Raw genomic sequence first — 18,152 nt, forward strand, 5'->3', positions numbered from 1 at the left:
CTTGCCACACATTCATCATAATCACAAAAGGCTGGTTTTGTTCATAGCTTTTCCTCCAGGAGCCAAAGTGATTCAAGCCAGGTTCATTTCTCTGGCTGAGAGCTCTGCTGCGACTGCCAGACTCAGAAACAGAGGAAGGAATATAAGGAAGAAACACACACACACACACACACACACACACACACACACACACACACACACACACACACACACACACACACACACAGCCATGAAGTAAAAAGACAGGCTCTGACAGTAGAAAAACAGTGATCGTGCCTTTAACTGTGCTTATTTAGTACTATACACTGGAACCACTGACAGAAACGCGTAGCATTGACCGTGCTGCGAAACATCTGGCTGTGATTAACATCAAGGTGAGAGCTCATCAGTCACGACACACCCATACAATGAAAAGTGAGCATTTAAATGTATCCTAATTGTAATCTTAACACAAATCACACTGGAGCTCTGACCTACATGGCCTCGTTTTTAGCCCTTAACAAATGGGTCCAGGTTTCACACATGTTTCCAATACTTTACAATATCATAACAAATGACTCTGCATATTAGTTCAAAGTGTTGGTACTTGTAATAAACTTAAATATATATACTTTTTAGATTCTGGACTTTTTTAACTGCATTACATCTGTGCAATAGCTAGGGTTAGCAGGATTAACATTAAAGTTTGCTTCTTATAACACAGAACGACAGAAGCTGCAGTTAGGAAAGTTTACCTGCTTTATTTTTAGTCTTGAAGATTGGCCTTTGCACCTTTTGCTTAATGTTGCATTGTGACACTGTGGGCGTATAAGGAGACGAGACGACGAGAGGGCATCAGGTTCTTACAGGATTCTGTTTATTTTGTACAGATAACACAAAATGTGAAATGATGCAGCATCAATGGTCATTTACTTTTGTTTCAGGCATTGCTTCTGTTGATTCTCACTGTAACTGTAACTCAAGTTAAGTCCAAACTAATTTATAAATAATTCTTGGTTTAAGCTGATCAAATACACAGCAGGAAATTTGGTTCGCCCACCAGCTGCACTGGGCCCAGCAATCTTTAAGTCTTCTCTAAATTCATCAGGTCCACTTATGTGATGTCACAGGCTCCGCGTGCTTTGTCCTGCAGTGGTCTTTTTATATAGGGTCAAACAAACAACCTGCAAAAATCCAAACTACTATCAAGAAATCACCAAAGCAGACTGAGAGAACACAGATGAAACATACACACCAAAGAGAGATAAAAGGGCACAAGATGAACTGAAATGAGGCAGAGATGTGGGTGGGGAAAAGAACAAAGGGGAGCCACATGAGGAACTAAACTTCACAATAAAACACAAAGTAAACTCAGATCCACACACACATACTATTTTATTACTTTAAATAAAGTCTCTGAATACTATCAGCACCTCCTAGAAACGTATGAAAGCAGAAACACATGTTTCTGTGGTATGACCCTTCAAAAGACACATATCTGATCCACTCATCCGTCTTTTTTTTCTGTCCGCCTTTCATTACCTAAACGTTCCCTCCCTCCCTGTAGTTTAACAAGGGAAGAGAGCTGCAGATGTTGCCAGAGGTGTAGTCTCATCACATCATCAGAGTGAAAGAGCATGTCATCATTTTAATATTTCCACTCGGATCCACAGGAATTTGGTTGCTACGATGCTGTTTGTCCCTCCCTACAACAGCTCCTCTCTCCTCATTGTGGCTTCACTCAGTTAAATCCATGCATTCAATTATTCTGGACTTAACACACACACACAAACAACAACTCAACAAATCTCCCCACGTGCTCACATATTAAAGCCCCACAATGCAGCACTTATACAACGACAGCTCTTACATGGTAACACACATGCGACCATAAAGCTCAGACAAATCCCCACGTCTCAGAAAGACAATTTCGTAAATAGATCCTGAGGTGAAATTAAGCCCAGAGAAAGAGAAAACGAAACAGAGCAGCTAGACACAGAACTTAGTGTAGTTTTAGTTGAAATAACAAGTGAGAGCGGTTAGTCTGGAGCACAGCCACACTGTACACCCTGCTGAGGGACACAGAAAGCTCAGTTTTTAGTTGTGGCCTTGCATATATTTCTCTGGTTACACTTCATAGTCCGCCGGGCACTTTTTGAGGTATATGGTTTACATATGAAAAAAGAAGAAAAAAAAGAGAGAACAAAACAGCAGTATTTATTATGTCCAGATGTTTCAGTTTATATTGAGACGAATGCTTTTTCCAGCCCTGCCCTCTTTAGCAAAGTGTCACAGTTTGATATATCTGGAAAATTTCTGCCTGCTGATGCAAGAAGCACTCTGTTCTTATAACAACACACAGATTATAAGAAAATGTCCAGCGTTCATAATGATTAATATCTGCTTTGTGGTCCAGGAACGCTCCAAAGATTCACAGGAAGAATCTGTTGGGGGATAATTACAGTTTTTTACAGACGCTAGGACACATTTCTCAATACTTAGGTCACTTTTGCAAAACTCTTCACACAATCCTCCTAACTGACCGTCAGCTTGGCAAAGCAGTTCATTTCACATTCAAAATGCACTACAACTACCAAAACACTTCATTCAGGTCTCAAATAAACTCATTCTTCCAGAACACTAGCAAAGGTTGACAGCCGACAAACACACTTTGTCACCCACAAAACAATGACCTAAAAAACACTAACAACATGTAGCATTACACAGTGTTTACTTGTGTAAAACAAGGACACATCTCTGTTTATAATTTCAATATATGTTACTGGAATGAATCAGACATCATGTATTTATGTTTATGTATTTTTATTTTTTTGCACTAAGTAATCCCAAAATACAAGAATTTGTATACACACCATCCACTGATACACATACAATAGTAATGCTATTCCACTCCATTTCTGGCTGGGTCCATGTTTACATCACAAAAAAACCTATTCAGCAGTTGTCTCCTTTTGTAATGAAATTGAAGGAGTAACATCTGTGTAGATGTTCATCCACAATGAGAATCAGCTGTGGCTGGTTAAACTGCATTTTTAGATTTAAAATATGTTTCAATAAAATATTGCTGTTGGATTTTGCTGTCTTTTCAAGTTTTGCATTGTGTTATTGTTTTGGCCATAAGTTTAACAGTTTTGAAAACAGTATGTAAGCACATGCAAAATGTCCTGTACGTACAAAGATTTTTGGCAGTTGTTGTGTCTGAGTGAGAAGATAATTCATGAAATTTGAGAGATGTAGTCATTGAATGCATTTTGTGCCAAAACAATGATAACTGGTCCTCAGTTTAGCCTACATAGACTTCTGTTGTGCTCACTGTGTGAGGAGTTTTGCAAACGTGACCTAAGTATTGAGAAATGTGTCCTAGCGTCTGTAAAAAACTGTAATAGGAGAGCAAAGAAAGGCTGCAGAGCAGTGCTGGCTGGTACATTTAGTGTTGGCTGAGAAGTGATAAAAGCAGTCAGGAAGTTACATTTAAGTTTTAGATTTGTTACTGAAACAGAATTAAATACAAGTATTTTCCAAAAATTTCTTCAGATTAAATAAAAGCCAAACATTTTTTTTTAAAGCAAGTGAAAGAGAATTTCACAAAGGATGAAATACTAGAAAAACATCCTATCGTTCTGACATGCTCGGTGGGTTTGTTGGGGTAGCAGGTTATTATATGACATCGTTCTCAATGTCATTGTGTCCTCATGCTAAATGTATGCATCATTGATTTAGTCAAAACAAAACAAACCAAAAAAAGATAGATGTTTGCACATGTGTTCAGGTCAGGTCCGACTAACTGCTTCATCCAGAATAAATAAATAATAATGACTAAATTCGTTTCAGGTTACTTTTCTCCCTATCAAGTAACCAGTTCCATCGCTGAGCCGCAGGTCTTCCAACAATCCTCACATGGTTCCCATCCCGTGTCCCCCTCTGTAGCCAACTATGGTGCACATTTGTGCACACCCTGTTTTTCTTGTTTTGGACTGATTCACACGGATTCAGTGATATTTCTGAGCCCCAGGTTACAATCAAACACAGGACATGCAGGCTTGAATAAAAAAAGTTCAATGATACACCTAGGTTTTTACTTTTACCAAGAAATAACACGGCAAGGACAGGATGTACTAACAGCTTGTATGAGTGCAAAACTTTCTCTAAGCACAGGAGAACGTGGGATTTACTAAAGAAATGTTTAGTAAATGTTTAGTGATGGAAAGGCATGGTCAGTAATTTTGATGTATCCAGAGAACAACTCTCTCAACTCTTTTTGATTTTGCTCATTAATCAAAACATATTGATTCTTTTCCACTGCCTCACATCAACCTGACTTTCATGTTGTTTCCAGTCAGCACCAGATATGCAAAACTCACTTCTCCAATTTTTCTCACTGTTCAGTCTGTTTCTCAGGGCCCAGATAACAGGCTGTTATCTGGCTTACAGACTCAAGCCTTTTTAGTGCTGGTGGAAGTGGTGGGACCATAACATTACCTCGTGTGGTGAGTGATTTTATTTCCATCTGGAGAATTTGAGAGTCTCTTTAGGTAACATTAAGTGGTAATAACTGAAGCAATACAGCCCTTGTACCTTCTACATGAAGACCTGTAATATACATATCCACAGATTTATGGTTGCTGAGAGCTTCTGAAACTGAGACAATCAAATACAAAACAATGCATTCATTGGACAAACAGGGCCTGGATCCAGAAATGATCGAGCAGCATATAAGTTTATTCACCTTACTTAACATCTGTCACATATCCATGATATTTACAGAGCGAATACGACGACTTCTGATATTTCACAGGTGTTTATATAATTACTCTCTTTTTAAAAAATCCACTTAACTCCATCCTCGAGGTTTTCGTAACATGAACGTGCTGCTAGTTAACAGGCCACCTGTTGTTTTTTTCTCACATAAGAGGTGATAGGGTTAAAACACTGAGCTGCACTGCTAAAATTCTGCTAAAATGAGAACATGCTTCCTTATTTCCATGATTGTACTTGAAGTAATTGTTTTGAATGAATGAGACAAATGAGCCAAGAACTTTTAATTATTGGTAATCTAAACAGTTCAGAAAATGTTGTGAACCTGGGTGTCAGAACAGAATCAATCACCAGTGTGACAAAAAAATTCATTGGTGAAACCTCAGTAACACAAGTTGGACAATGTAGAGTGGAAGTTTGTAGGGTAAGGATATGATTCTGAATAAACAGAACCAGCCCTTTAAAATATTCCTAAATCAACCTTCATATCCATCCTTGGGATCAGCTTGGGATATATATATATATGATGATGATGGGCTGGATAAAGGGTAATAAAGATGATGATAATTGCTAGGGTGTAATCCTTTCATTGATCCTTAAGTCAAATAAAAAGTTTGCATACAACAAAAATATTCAATATAATTAACCATCGATGGTTTCCAGTGAAATAAATTTTGTAAAGTTGAGAGTAGAAGGTACCTGAAACCAGCTGCTGCCCGCTGATGCCCATGGGCATGATGCCCAGGTTGTTCATGGCCGTGGCCCAGGCTCCATGATCAGCGACAGGAACACTAATGTGGTTCTGCTCAGCACCCAGGTTGCCTACACCATCAGCTGTTGTAGCAGAGACAAGCAAAACACATTGAATGCAATACAGGATGAAACTGCATTAAATGAGAAGGTAATATTTTCTGGGAAAGGGTTTTAAAAAGTGTGGGGATGGCTCGTATTACAAAATTCGATATTGCTTTTCAATAAGCTACCAGTGTGACTGTCTTGTACAGAAAGCGAAGTATTAAGCCAAGCTCACAAGTGTTTTATAACGAGTCTTTCAGAATCAGCCGGCACACTTTGAGTGTTAACTTAGCAAAGTTTTAGCTGCAGGAGTTCCTGAAGGCTCCTGTGATAAATTCTGCTGTAGAAAATAGATCCATTCACGATAACAAAAGGAGACTGCAGAGCACAACTGGGGACAAAATATGTCAAACAGCCGAGTATTGCTGTCACAGAAGATGAACTCAGAAATGGTCAGAGGAAGTTATTTTGATACTTTCAATCCCCTGTAACTGACAGATCAGGCATACAAATGTGGAGAAAAGGCTTCAACAAGGAGGACTGTCTTCCACGTGGATTTATGCTATCTCTGGGAAACTTTCCCAACAGAATCCTGGCAAAGTTTTTTCTCTCCTTTCTTGCAAAAAAAGGAAAAAACACACACACACACACACAGAAGAAAAACATGGCCTAACAAAGTTGGCCTATCTTCAGAAAGTACAGTAAATTCAATATGTACCACTGGCCATAGCAGGGGGTCTTTTCTCTCCACTCTCTGCAGTCCTGTCATCAGATCTTTCCTCCGGCTGACGGTAAGATGGAGGGATGGATTATTGGCTGGGAGAACACAGGGGCCCATCCACTCCAAGCCACAGTCACAGTCCACCTCTGGAATACAAAAAAAAAGGAAGTTAAGGACTTTGAAACATGGCAAAGTCCAAAAAAAATCCTTGAGACTGGAAATGAATCACTAAGCCAGAAGTTGATGCAAGAGCAGAGAAATCTTTAGGCAATTAGGAAGAAATGCTCCAATCCCAGCTGACTTTCTACCAAGAAAAGAAGCTTAAAGCACACACATGTACACACACATATACTGACACTTAAGCAGCAGTTTCTAATCTTAGAAAACACACAGAACTGCGATATGAACTCCTCTCTCGCTGTTTAATACGCACACAGACACACACTTTATGTGTGTTGTTAGTGGGCCGGCATCTCGCTCATTAACAGTTTCCCACCCCTGCGCTGAGCCGAGCTGTCGACGCCACACGGAGAACATCAGAGGAACAAACTGACAGCGCTCGGTGACGCTGAACAAATCCCACATTTCTGTGTGACAGGCCGGTTTTTCAGCTGCATCCATACCAATTACAAGCAGGAATCATGCAAAGCAACAACAGCACCATTGTTCCTGTGTCTTGACACCCACTGTGACCGTTTCTATAATTATGCTTTTCTTATTCAGTATAAATTTCAGTCAACCCACCACTTTGGTCCACATTGAGCTATATCAACAACTATAAGCCAGGATGCAATGAGGTTTTGTGCAGACATGATCCAAAGACGATGTGTTACATTTTCCCCCTTTGCTGCATTTACTGCATAACGTATATGTATAGAACTTAAAGTTTTAGCTCTTGGTTGAAATGTTTGGGTTTTGAACGGTAAATGGATTCTTACATAGTGCTTTTCTACTCTGCTGGAGCACTCAATACACTTTATACAACTTGCGTCACTCACGTCAGCATTTTTCTATGCTTAAGTGCTTTCAATATAACATTCACTCTATGACAGAAGCATCAAAGACCAAGTTGGAGTTAGTATTTTGTCAAAGACTGGAGCAGCCAAGGATCAAACCATAAACTCTCCAATTAGCAGATGACCTACTCTACAGCCACCCCAAGCTTACAGTACCTGGTGTTCCCAGGCGGTCTCCCATCCAAATACTAAGCGGGACTGACCCTCCTTTGCTTCTGAGATCAGACGGGATGGGTGTGCTCAGGGTGGTACAGCTATAAGCTGTGTTTTTAATGTGTATCAATGCATTTTGCCTCTGCTTATGGCACTCTATTGATTCATGTAATCTAATTATTCTGCCATTTAAATAGAACACTCAAGAAAATTACATTTTGATCTCGAAGGACCAGCCAGCTATTTTCTTTACTAATTTACTATGCTATGGGTCACTGATGGCTGGAGACCCCAGTATGCACTGCCACTAAGGAAGGGAAGGTTAGCAAGCAATGCTAACTAGCCTCCACTGGTCCAATTAGTGTCACAGGGGAAGTGCGGAGCAACATTTTGGCTCTTGGTAATTTAACTCATTATTGGGGATGTCATTTTATCTGGACTAACAGAAAAAGAAACAGAAAGCAAATAAACTACATTTAAATTTATAAAGGGAAAGACTTTAAAACAAGTTTGCTTTTTTTCTTGTCAGTGTTAAGGTAAACCAGAGATAATTCAGATAGACCTAACCTTCAGATCTGAAAAGTCAAGTAGGAAGTAGTTTTGAAATTATATATTTGTATGACTTCATTGTTCAATGATTAATGACATTAGAAAACAAATTTGTAAAGAGTTTAGAGTTTCAATTGATATTTTAAAGTCTTCCTGAACACACCATGGCATTCATTTAGTAAATTCAAGATCCATTTAGAGTAAAATAGATTCTAAAGCAGGATGCACTTTATGCCATTGCTTCATCACTGACTAGTCGACTCTCAGCCTGATCAACTCCTTGCTTACGTCCAGTTTCAACATATAAAGATGGCAATGGACAAAATGCCAAATGTAAGGAAACTTCCAAATGGGCTACTTCCATCTTTTATTTACATTTTGTGTTTTTGTGTACAACAGCAACCAGAGTTAGTGGCACTCCAGTGGCATATTAGATGTGCTTTAATGAGGTCTGACTCTGCTGAGGCTCATCTTTGGTGGGTTAATTAATGACCTATATGTTGGTGCTGGCATGTTTCCATCTGTCAGAACAGCAGCAAGATTTCCATTTCCTCGGTTTTTCACATTTTACACTGAGCTGGTGTTTAAATTATGAGAGCAGCAGTCAATAGAGGGAAAAGAAGGTCCTTCTGGCTGTAATTATTACTGACACATGTGAAAAATGACCCACATGTGCTTTGGACTCATTAAGCAGGTAATGTTTAAATCACCCAACAACAAGAATGATGATTTCTATAAATATGTTGAAAAAAAGGGTATGTGTCTTTAGAGGACTATAAAAGGTCGTCCTATCTCGAAGCTGCATTTGTCAGGAGTAGACTGTATCTTTGATGTAGGATTCAAAGTGTTTGACATGCTGAACACGTTGCCCTCACTCTCTCTCTGTCAGCCCACTCTGCTCTGCAGTAATCACCATTATTCACATCTGACACCAGGAAACCAGCTGAGCCCCGCAACACATCCTGCTTTAATTGAGACACAATCATATCGATGACTTTTCATTAATGACCGCACACTACGACGTGCGGTTTAGGGAGGCCGAAAGTTAAATTCCAAAATGTACACTTTTCTCGCTGCAGTCATAAATCTTAATTATAAATGTGATGATTGGACAATATTTGCAGTTTCAGTGAAAATGTTTGCCTTTGCTGCAGGCCTCATCAGAACAGATCGGTTTTGTTTGTGTCACTGGCACAGTCTCAGCACTGAGGAGGCAGCCAATCAAATACCGCCGCACTGAAGATTTACATGTGTAGAGCATATAGGACACGTGTTTAAAGTAAATGAAGATGGATGATTCTCACATATCAGAGCACAAAGATGCACAGTCATTTCCAAAGAGACGAACCTTTAACCTAGACCCCGAACTGATCCCTCAAACCACATCTTAACCTTGAAAGAGCCTGATAAAGGAATGAGGACCTGAGAAAAATGTCCTCACAAAGACAGGCGAACCTAAGCACACACACATCCTGCAGGCAGAATTAGGTCCCCGGCGATACGGCGGGGGGATTGTGGATGAAGCAAAGGCTTTTGACAGGCTGAGGAGGCTGCTTCGCTGCAGCATCGCAGGAAGTTCACACGTTTAAGAATGATTTATCTTGCATAAAAAAGGCACTTAGCACAATAGCAGTTTGGCTCCGAAGACGGCCTTGTCTCCAGCACCACCAGCAGACTGCGTCACTGTATAGCAGACTCTTGTAATGTGATACTGCACTGCTTATGCTACACAGTTAGTCACAAATTAGACTTACATGTGTTTAAATGCTGCATATTATTTATGAAGCCAACAGAAGTTACGTTTAAACGTGTCAATAAAAGTCAATAAAATTTCAAATCACACAAAAGAATAGTAACGACATCCACAAAGTTGACTGACACAACACTGTGTGTGACATTAACAAACTCCAGATCCTAATGACTTTGGTTTGCTGCTCAGCAGGTAATTGTGTGGATGCTTTAAGCATCCACACTATTGAGTTCCTCTTGGGACTTCTGTACACTTTTTGGCACTTAACTACTTCCACAATTTTCAGCCGATTTTCACCGTTCAAATTTTAAAATATTCTGCTATTTCTGCTAATTCCTGCTATGTCTTTTGGTATTTTTCACTATTATACTTTTTAAAATATTAAGCTTAATTTGTCCCATTGAAATGAATGGGAAACTTCTGCAATTCTGCTAAAATTTGCTTGTTTCTGAAACTTAACTACTTCCTCATATTTTCACGTAGAACAACCATTCAAACTTTAAAATGTTCTCAAATTATTGGGCTATTCAGGTATGATTCAGCTTTTTCAAATCTTTTACCGTTTTACCTTTATGCCTCTTAAAGTTTTCAGTTGCAAAATTGTGATTTTTCACAAAATACATGCGTTGTTATGGTTGCTATGCACTTGGCTTCCAGTGTGCCACTGAAGGTTTTGCAGTCTTCTCTTCATGTCCGAACAACTTCTTGCTACTTGCTCAATCTTCACTCAACTTCCACAAATTATACATCAAAACGTAGGTATTTTTGCTGGGTTTCCGAAAATGGTCATTTGTTTGAGGGGAGTCGTCATTATGAGAAATAGACTGCAAAAATCCTGTGTCTCTCTGTGCTGCGTGCACCTGTTTTGGCGGGAAAAAGTGCACAGGCTCTCTGATTGGTGGATTCAAATTCAGCAGCTCCAAGGCTGCTTGACTGAGCTAGAAACTTACTTCTGTGTGTGTGTGTGTGTGTGTGTGTGTGTGTGTGTGTGTGTGTGTGTGTGAGAGAGAGAGAGAGAGAGAGAGAGAGAGAGAGAGAGAGAGAGAGAGAGAGAGAGAGAGGAAGCCTTTTTATGGGATGATCTCATTGTAAGATTCAAATTCAATATATTTAGACTGGTTGACTGAATTGGATCTTGTGTGTGTCTCTCTCTGTGCATGTGTGTTTCCATATGTGTCCATATTTGTGATTGTGTGGCTGTTATATTTTTTTTTGCCAATTTTTTTCATTTAACAAGTATATTTGAGGGACCCTTAGCATGTTCAGCATTTTTTCAGCTGTCCATTTTGCTTTTCCAATTTTTCTGTTTAAGTTATTACTATTGTGCTAAATCATACTATTTCTGCTATTTTATAAGATTTGTGCTAAATATAGTATTTCTGTCAAATTATAGTATTTGTGCTAAAACATAGTATTGATTTAAAATTACAATATTCATAGTTCATCACAGTGTCTCTGGTAAATCACAGTATTTCTGCTCTGTTGTACTATTTTTCTAAATCATAGTGTTTCTGTAATGCTTAAGTATTTTTGGCTAAATATATTCTTTCTGTTATCTTATACTATTTCTCCTAAATTCTTGTATTTTTGAGAAGTTATCATGTTTCTGGTAAGTTACAATATTTCTGCTAAGTTCTGCTATGCTATTGTATTTCTGCCAAGTATTATGTTTCCTCTAAGATATTGCAGTTCTGCTAAGTTATTCCATTTTAGCAAAGTTCCTTTGCTTCTGCAAAGTTTTTACAATTTCTGCAACTTTTCAGCTTTTTCAGCTAGTTTTTGCATACAGCTTCAGCTTTAAAGCATCCACACTGCATTTTCGCAGGAAATGCAAATCTTTCTAGTTCACAATTGCTTTTATAGCTTTTTCTCTGAAAGAGATGCGATGGTAGCAGTGAAAATGAGCCAAATCAGTAAAGTTGTGGATTGGATTGGATCCAGATCTCAAGCTTGCCTGAATAAAACTATTTTTTTGTTCCAGAGAGGCTTGAAAAGTGGGGATGAAGGAAAACACATTTACAGTTATGGCAAAAAGAAACTCTGTTCCTTAGCAGGTTTTAAATTATGAAAAATACAGCCTCAGATGAACAACAATATGTGACACATCAAAATTAAGCTAAAGTACAGAAGCAGTCTATGAAAAAGTATTAAGCACTCTATAAAAGCAGGGGTTTGCTGGTCTGGAGTTCAGGTTTTTTCAACACAATCGTATGTAGGAGATACAAAGCAAAGACTTAAAGAGAAAAACTTTGCTGCCAATCAGTCTGAGAAGAGTTATAAGGCTAATTCCAAACAATTTGAAGTCCATCATTTAAAGTTGTTGACAAGTGGAAGTTATATAAGACCAATCTTCCAAGCAAATTCAACCCAAGAACTACACATCAGGCTCTACAGGTCTCAGTTAGCAAGTTAAATGTTAAAGTTGTAACTTTTAAAAAAAGTTTTATACAATTAAAAAAGACTGAACAAGCATGATTTGTTTGGAAGAACAGACATGACCAAAGTGGCCAGATGTTTGGCCGTAATGCACAGCACCACGTTTGGCAAAAACCAAAGTCAGCATCTCAGCACAAACACTTCATACACATTGTCAAGCTTTAGGTTTGTTTTGCAGCTACAGGACATCTGTACCTTGCAGTCAAAAAGTCACCCATGAACTCCTCTGTATAACAAATTATTCTAAAGTCAAATGTAAGACTGTCTGTCTGACAGATACAGCTTGACCAAACAGGACAATGATCTGAAGCTCAACAACACCCAACAAAAATATTCTAGTAGGACTATAAGAGGGTTGCGCATAAACAAATACTTACAAACCTCAATGAACTGAATCAACACTGTTGAGAAGAGTGGGCCAAAATTCCTCTGCAATAATGTGAGAAACTGATCGAATTAGAAAACAAGCACTTCAAGCAACTTGAAGTTACTCCTTCTAAAAGTGTTTCTGCAAGCTGTTGAATGACATTGTTTACTCGGTTTTAGTACTTCCTTTTTAGCACGCATGTACATGCTAACATCATCAGATATTGTCTTTGAATGAATACCATTCCAATGTAACATGGTCTTCTACAGACAGAGAGTTGCCCTATGTTTCCTATCTTCTAAAAATATACAGTTTTATAAGGCTTAGTTGTCATTGGTTATTTTACATTTAAGCCAGTGCAGTCATTGTCTGCTGAAAGCATTTTTACATTGTTGCTTTATTCAGAAAGGCATTTAATTTTTTGCAGTCTCAATGTTGACATATCAGGAGAGATTACGGCATGCATAGTTGGTTAGAGTTACAATGAAAAGGGCAGTGTTGGGAAGGTTACTTTTAAAATGTATTCCATTACAGATTACAGAATACATGCCCTAAAATGTATTGTGGCGAGCTCAGACAAGGAGGAGACGGAGGTATCGTTTGGTCTTGCTTCCCGTGAGCTAGCCAGGGAACACAGCCGTTTATTGACATCTGCAGAAGAACAGTGCCGCTAGCTAACTGCTCAGTGCGGCAACAGCACAGCAACTGTCACTACCCGATCCGTACCGGAAACCCGATCGGTACCCCGCATGAGCGAAAGGTTTCTACTTCCGGTCGTAGCGTTTTACGATAGTTATGGGTCAGAGTATCTGTTAAGATGTTAAGAATAACAAGTATATCTTAAAATGTTTGCAATAATGAAGCATTTCAGTACAATGTAGACAAAAACGAAAAATAAAAAGAAAGTTACGGATCAGGACTCTCCGATCCTTACTGCGCATGTGTAAAGTCTGACCGTACAAATCGGGTCTACCCGATCCGTACCGCGCATGTGCAGATGTTTTCTTCTTCTTCTGTTCGTTTAATGGCAGTTTACTCCCCAGTGTACGAGGATACCGCCACCTGCTGACCGAGCGAATAAACCCTATTATAAACTGAATTATCGTCATTACAAACGTGTGTTAAATCTGATTTAGCGATAGTCGAGTGTGTTTATGCTTGTCTGTGAGGAGAGGATTGTTGGAATAGTGATGATGATGTGCGCTATCACTGTCAATTGTCAGTAAACACTTCATCTCGCTGATGAATCTACACGTGAGATATTACAAAGTCTGCATTATTAACTCTGTAATTAGGCGCCATTCTTCTTATTTTACGGCGCTGTTGCTCAATCGGGGGACGCTCTCTGTTGAGGAGAAAATCATGAATTTCTTTGTATACGGATTATCCATTGTTTAAATGTCCCGGGCAGTCGAAAAGAAGGCAGAGCTGTTGAGAAATGCTAGGAGCTAACTGGGCGCTAACCGCATCATTCAAATATATTGAATGTCGCAAAGAGAGGAAGTGACGTAAGATTTGCGCATGCGGGGTACCGATCGGGTTTCCGGTACGGATCGGGTAGTGACAGCAACAACAACACAAAGGGCGCCCTCTGACCCCGGAAGGACACACTGTCGCAGCCAGAGGGCGTCACCCGTCACCATGGCAACATAAACAAAACACAACTGTACAAACAGAACCCCGAACAGCCCTGACCCGCTACAGTATTCTGTAATGTATTCCGTTACGTTACTCGATGAGAGTAACGTATTCTGAATACTTTGGATTACTTAATATATTATCATGCTGTTTACAACTACGTTAATGTACTATTGCTGTGATATTTATTACTATTACTGAAGGTCCGCGGCTCCGAACCCGTAGTAAAGGGACCTCTGACTAATACGGCAGGTTCTGTGTCGGGCTCGTAGCCGAAAAACAGCTTTACTTTGTTGTCTGGGTCAACTTTGCTTGCAAGAGACAAAGAGGCGTTGAAAGGCTGCTCCAACGGAACTTATTGTTTCGGAGGAAAACACGAACACAGTGTACAGTCGAGTCTTAATAGCTTACTTACAACTGGGCTCATCAGGCACTCTTCTTGGCTGCAGTGGTTATTATTATATTTACATGCTTCCAGCTCCCGTTTCTGCTCGATGGCAACTTGTACTTTTCCACTCGCCTTTTTCTCCCTCCTCGCGCTCACGGGCACATCTCCCTGCAGCACGGACTACACTGCCCATGAGGCTACATTCTTTAGTTTAGAGCTATGCCTGTAGCATTCTCCCTATTAGCTTAGCACAACAACAACAACAACAAAAAATGCGCTCTCTCACCCAGGAAACACGCAGAGAGAGAGCGTCTCCTGTAACCATGGCAACCGTAACGCTGCCGCCTGGAACAACAGAACGTAGCTGTCAAACAAAACCCAAACAGTCCTGACCCGCGACAATATGAAACAGGAAAATACCGCCGTGTAATCCATTTATTTCAACAAAGTAATTGTATTCTAAATACCACCTTTTTAAACGGTGACTGTAATGGAATACAGTTACTCATATTTTATATTTTAAATACATAACGGCGGTACATGTATTCCGTTACTAACCAACACTGGAAAAGGGAAACAAATATATATGTATTTTACAAACAGCAGCTTACAGTGAAGACAGTGCAAGACTCAACAACAGTTCAATAATGATGCAAACTTTACCACATGTATTGCACAAAGTTCTCAGAATACTTTAAGCAATAGTCATTGCTGCAATCTATTTGAAAAAAAACAAACAAAAAAAACCCCACATGGTGATATCAGTATCTGCCAACCGACATTGCAGATGAGCTCTACCAAAACACTGATTACAGCTTCACCAGTAAAAGAATTACAACATGCAAGTTTACCTAACAATAGTAATCAAGAATGAATATTAGGAGATGTGCTGAGTCGCTGATATAAAAAGTTGAGGTGGCTTTAAAGGAGTTTCTGAGTTTGCATGAGCAAGATGGTGGCAGTGATGCAAAGACATCTGTTTGATGGAGAGCTTCTGTAAAGAAATGGCCTGTATTTGTATAGCGCTTTACTAGTCTCTAAGGACCCCAAAGCGCTTTACACAACCAGTCATCCACCCATTCACACACACATTCACACTGGTGATGGCAAGCTACATCGTAGCCACAGCCACCCTGGGGCGCACTGACAGAGGCAAGGCTGCCGGACACTGGCGCCATCGGGCCCTCTGACCACCACCAGTAGGCAACGGGTGAAGTGTCTTGCCCAAGGACACAACGACCGAGACTGTCCAAGCTGACAAAGAGGCAGTCAGAGCTGCTATCATCTCCTTCTCTCTGCTTTCTCTGAGCAACACAACACTTTAACACTAACACACAGACACACGCACACAAACAAACACAAACACACTCTTTATCCAGGTAAGAATCACATGTTTAATGGGCCACAGCAGGCAGTTACTTGAAATCTACACTGAAGCAAACACCTCCAGCCATGTACCGTCTACAGCAACTGTCTCTTTTATCAGCTGCTTGCTCATTTGTCTCGACCTGCTTTGGCTAATCTGTCTAATTTTCTGTGTGCTGAATGCGAGCATGTGTCTGTTTGGAGATGTAATGTACCATCACAGCCTTGAAAACTACCTCATGTTTGATATGTTTTCTCAGGTGCCTGAAGGCTCAAGTGTTCTTTTTTTCTCTCTCACCAATAAATGGATGAAGTACTTAAAGTAATCTTATTCTGTACATGCCTCTAAGCCCTAAACAGTCTATTTTAAGTTTGTTATAGCTGCAGACATCATTTTCAGTTGAACAGCTAGACTGTATATCTATTATACAGCAATATGTTTGTGCTACAGTATTCTCAAAGGGTGACTGTTAGTGAGTTAAAGAACATATGTTACAAGAAAAGATTCAGACAAAACCAGCTCTACCACTCGAGTACAGTGAATAATACCAACTAATATCACTTCAAGTCAATTACATTTCATCTGTATATCACAACGGCTATGATCTGAAGTAGGGTTGCCAACTCCCTGAAAAATAAATAAGGGACACCTCGTGGCCAGGACCGGGCAACCCAGTTCACCCTTCCCAGTGTGGTGAATTTTGTAGCTATTTTTTTTGTGTGAAATTATTTTTTTAACTATTTGACTTGAATTTGATTTAAGCAGATGCATATTCTTTGTGATATGACCATATGGGAAACAAATGATCATTTAGCCATTTATTTTTTAGCTCAAAATGACAACATTAACACAGTAAAACAGGTCTCTTTCTTAAACAGAAGCCTGTCATGCTTAACTTTTGAGAATATAAGTAAATCTTTCTTTAAAAGAACTCTGTCCTGCTTAACTTAAAATTATATAAATTAATAGAAAACAATAGAACGAAAAATATTCTTGTAACAGTGCACATATCAGTTGAGGTATTATTTCAGCTTTTCTAATGCTAATCAGCTGCTCCTGTTTGTAAACCCGCTTGTTCCCGTGATTACGCATCATAACTCATCATCATTATTAAAATATGTATTACTTTTATGTATTAGTGATCTATTTGTTGTAATCATCTATCCTTGCAGTTGTTTATTACACAAAATAAATTATATTATCACACTTCTGGCCACATAGCGCTGATATTCACTGCACATGCCCATATTAACCTTAACCAGAGGGTTTAAAAAAAACAAACCAGTGTTTACATACCATATCTGCTTCTGCCGTGACCTGGTGGACAAGAAATTGGTTAAGGGTTCCCGAGCTTTCACGCCCCTCATGTTCTTCATGTGCCCACCATTAGAAGCATGCCTATGGAAAAAGTGCGCCGGCACACAGTGCAGTGCGCTTTATAGGTGTTATCGTGCACTTTTCCAGCCAGGTGTTTTCCTTTTCCCATTCCTCTCTGTACTTTTGCAGCCTTTTTTTTTTCTTTCCCTGAGCGAACAAACATTGCTGCTCTAATGCTGGGCTTACACTGTGCGATTTTTGGCCCATTTTGAGACGATTTTTGAGTCGTGCGACCGATTTGGTGATCGGCCCGATTTTGGCCTTCATCGTGCATCGTTTAGTATACGTGGGGTAACGAGAAGCGGCTGTGGTGACACAGCCGCTCACACTGCTCACGCGCAAACACGTAAACGTCGGTGAAAAAGATGCACGGCAGTGCAGCGTGTGATCTGGAAAGCTCACCCGAACCTTTTCGATGTGGCATCACAAAATTATCACGACCACAACAACCGTGAAAATAGTTGGATCTACATTGCTGCTCAATCACAGCTGCCTGATCAATGTTTTTCATTAGCAATTTAGCAAAGTTGATGGTGGTGGTGTGTGTCTGTGTGAGTGAAAGACAGAGAGGGAGAGCGAGCGACAGATTTTCTGTTATAACCTTAATTTTATGGAGGCACAGTGTGAGCACTCAGGTCGCATCAGAGCATCGGGCCGTATAGTGTGAGACCCTGCATCGTGACCTACCAACTTCTAACCCCTGCGAGTCAATCGTGCAGTTTGAGCAGGAGCTGAATCGCGCGACTGAAAAAATCGGACAGTGTCTGCCCAGCTTTAGGTGTACTGTCGTCCGAGACTTGCACCGCAGTGTCTGCGTTTGTTTCCCTGTTGGCCATGCTTG

General features: G+C 39.8%; 1 protein-coding gene across 5 annotated transcripts in view; it reads right to left on the reverse strand.

The window, feature by feature from the left end:
- enox1 (ecto-NOX disulfide-thiol exchanger 1) overlaps positions 1-18,152 on the reverse strand; it is a 304,893-nt gene that overhangs the window by 49,519 nt on the left and 237,222 nt on the right. For 4 of the 5 annotated variants that reach the window (XM_082508523.1, XM_082508521.1, XM_082508524.1 and 1 more), the window contains exons 3-4: positions 6,269-6,417; positions 5,455-5,589 (exon numbers count right to left, since the gene is read on the reverse strand). In XM_082508523.1, the coding sequence (XP_082364649.1) occupies positions 5,455-5,589; positions 6,269-6,278 (145 nt within the window). In that variant the 5' untranslated portion in view covers positions 6,279-6,417. Of the gene's footprint in view, positions 1-5,454; positions 5,590-6,268; positions 6,418-14,595; positions 14,712-18,152 lie in introns of those variants that run through there. The other variant, XM_082508525.1, reaches the window with a different exon arrangement.

The sequence above is a fragment of the Aulonocara stuartgranti genome (genome assembly GCF_965226115.1).
Source record: "Aulonocara stuartgranti genome assembly, chromosome: 16".
In the NCBI taxonomy this organism is placed as follows: Eukaryota; Metazoa; Chordata; class Actinopteri; order Cichliformes; family Cichlidae; genus Aulonocara; species Aulonocara stuartgranti.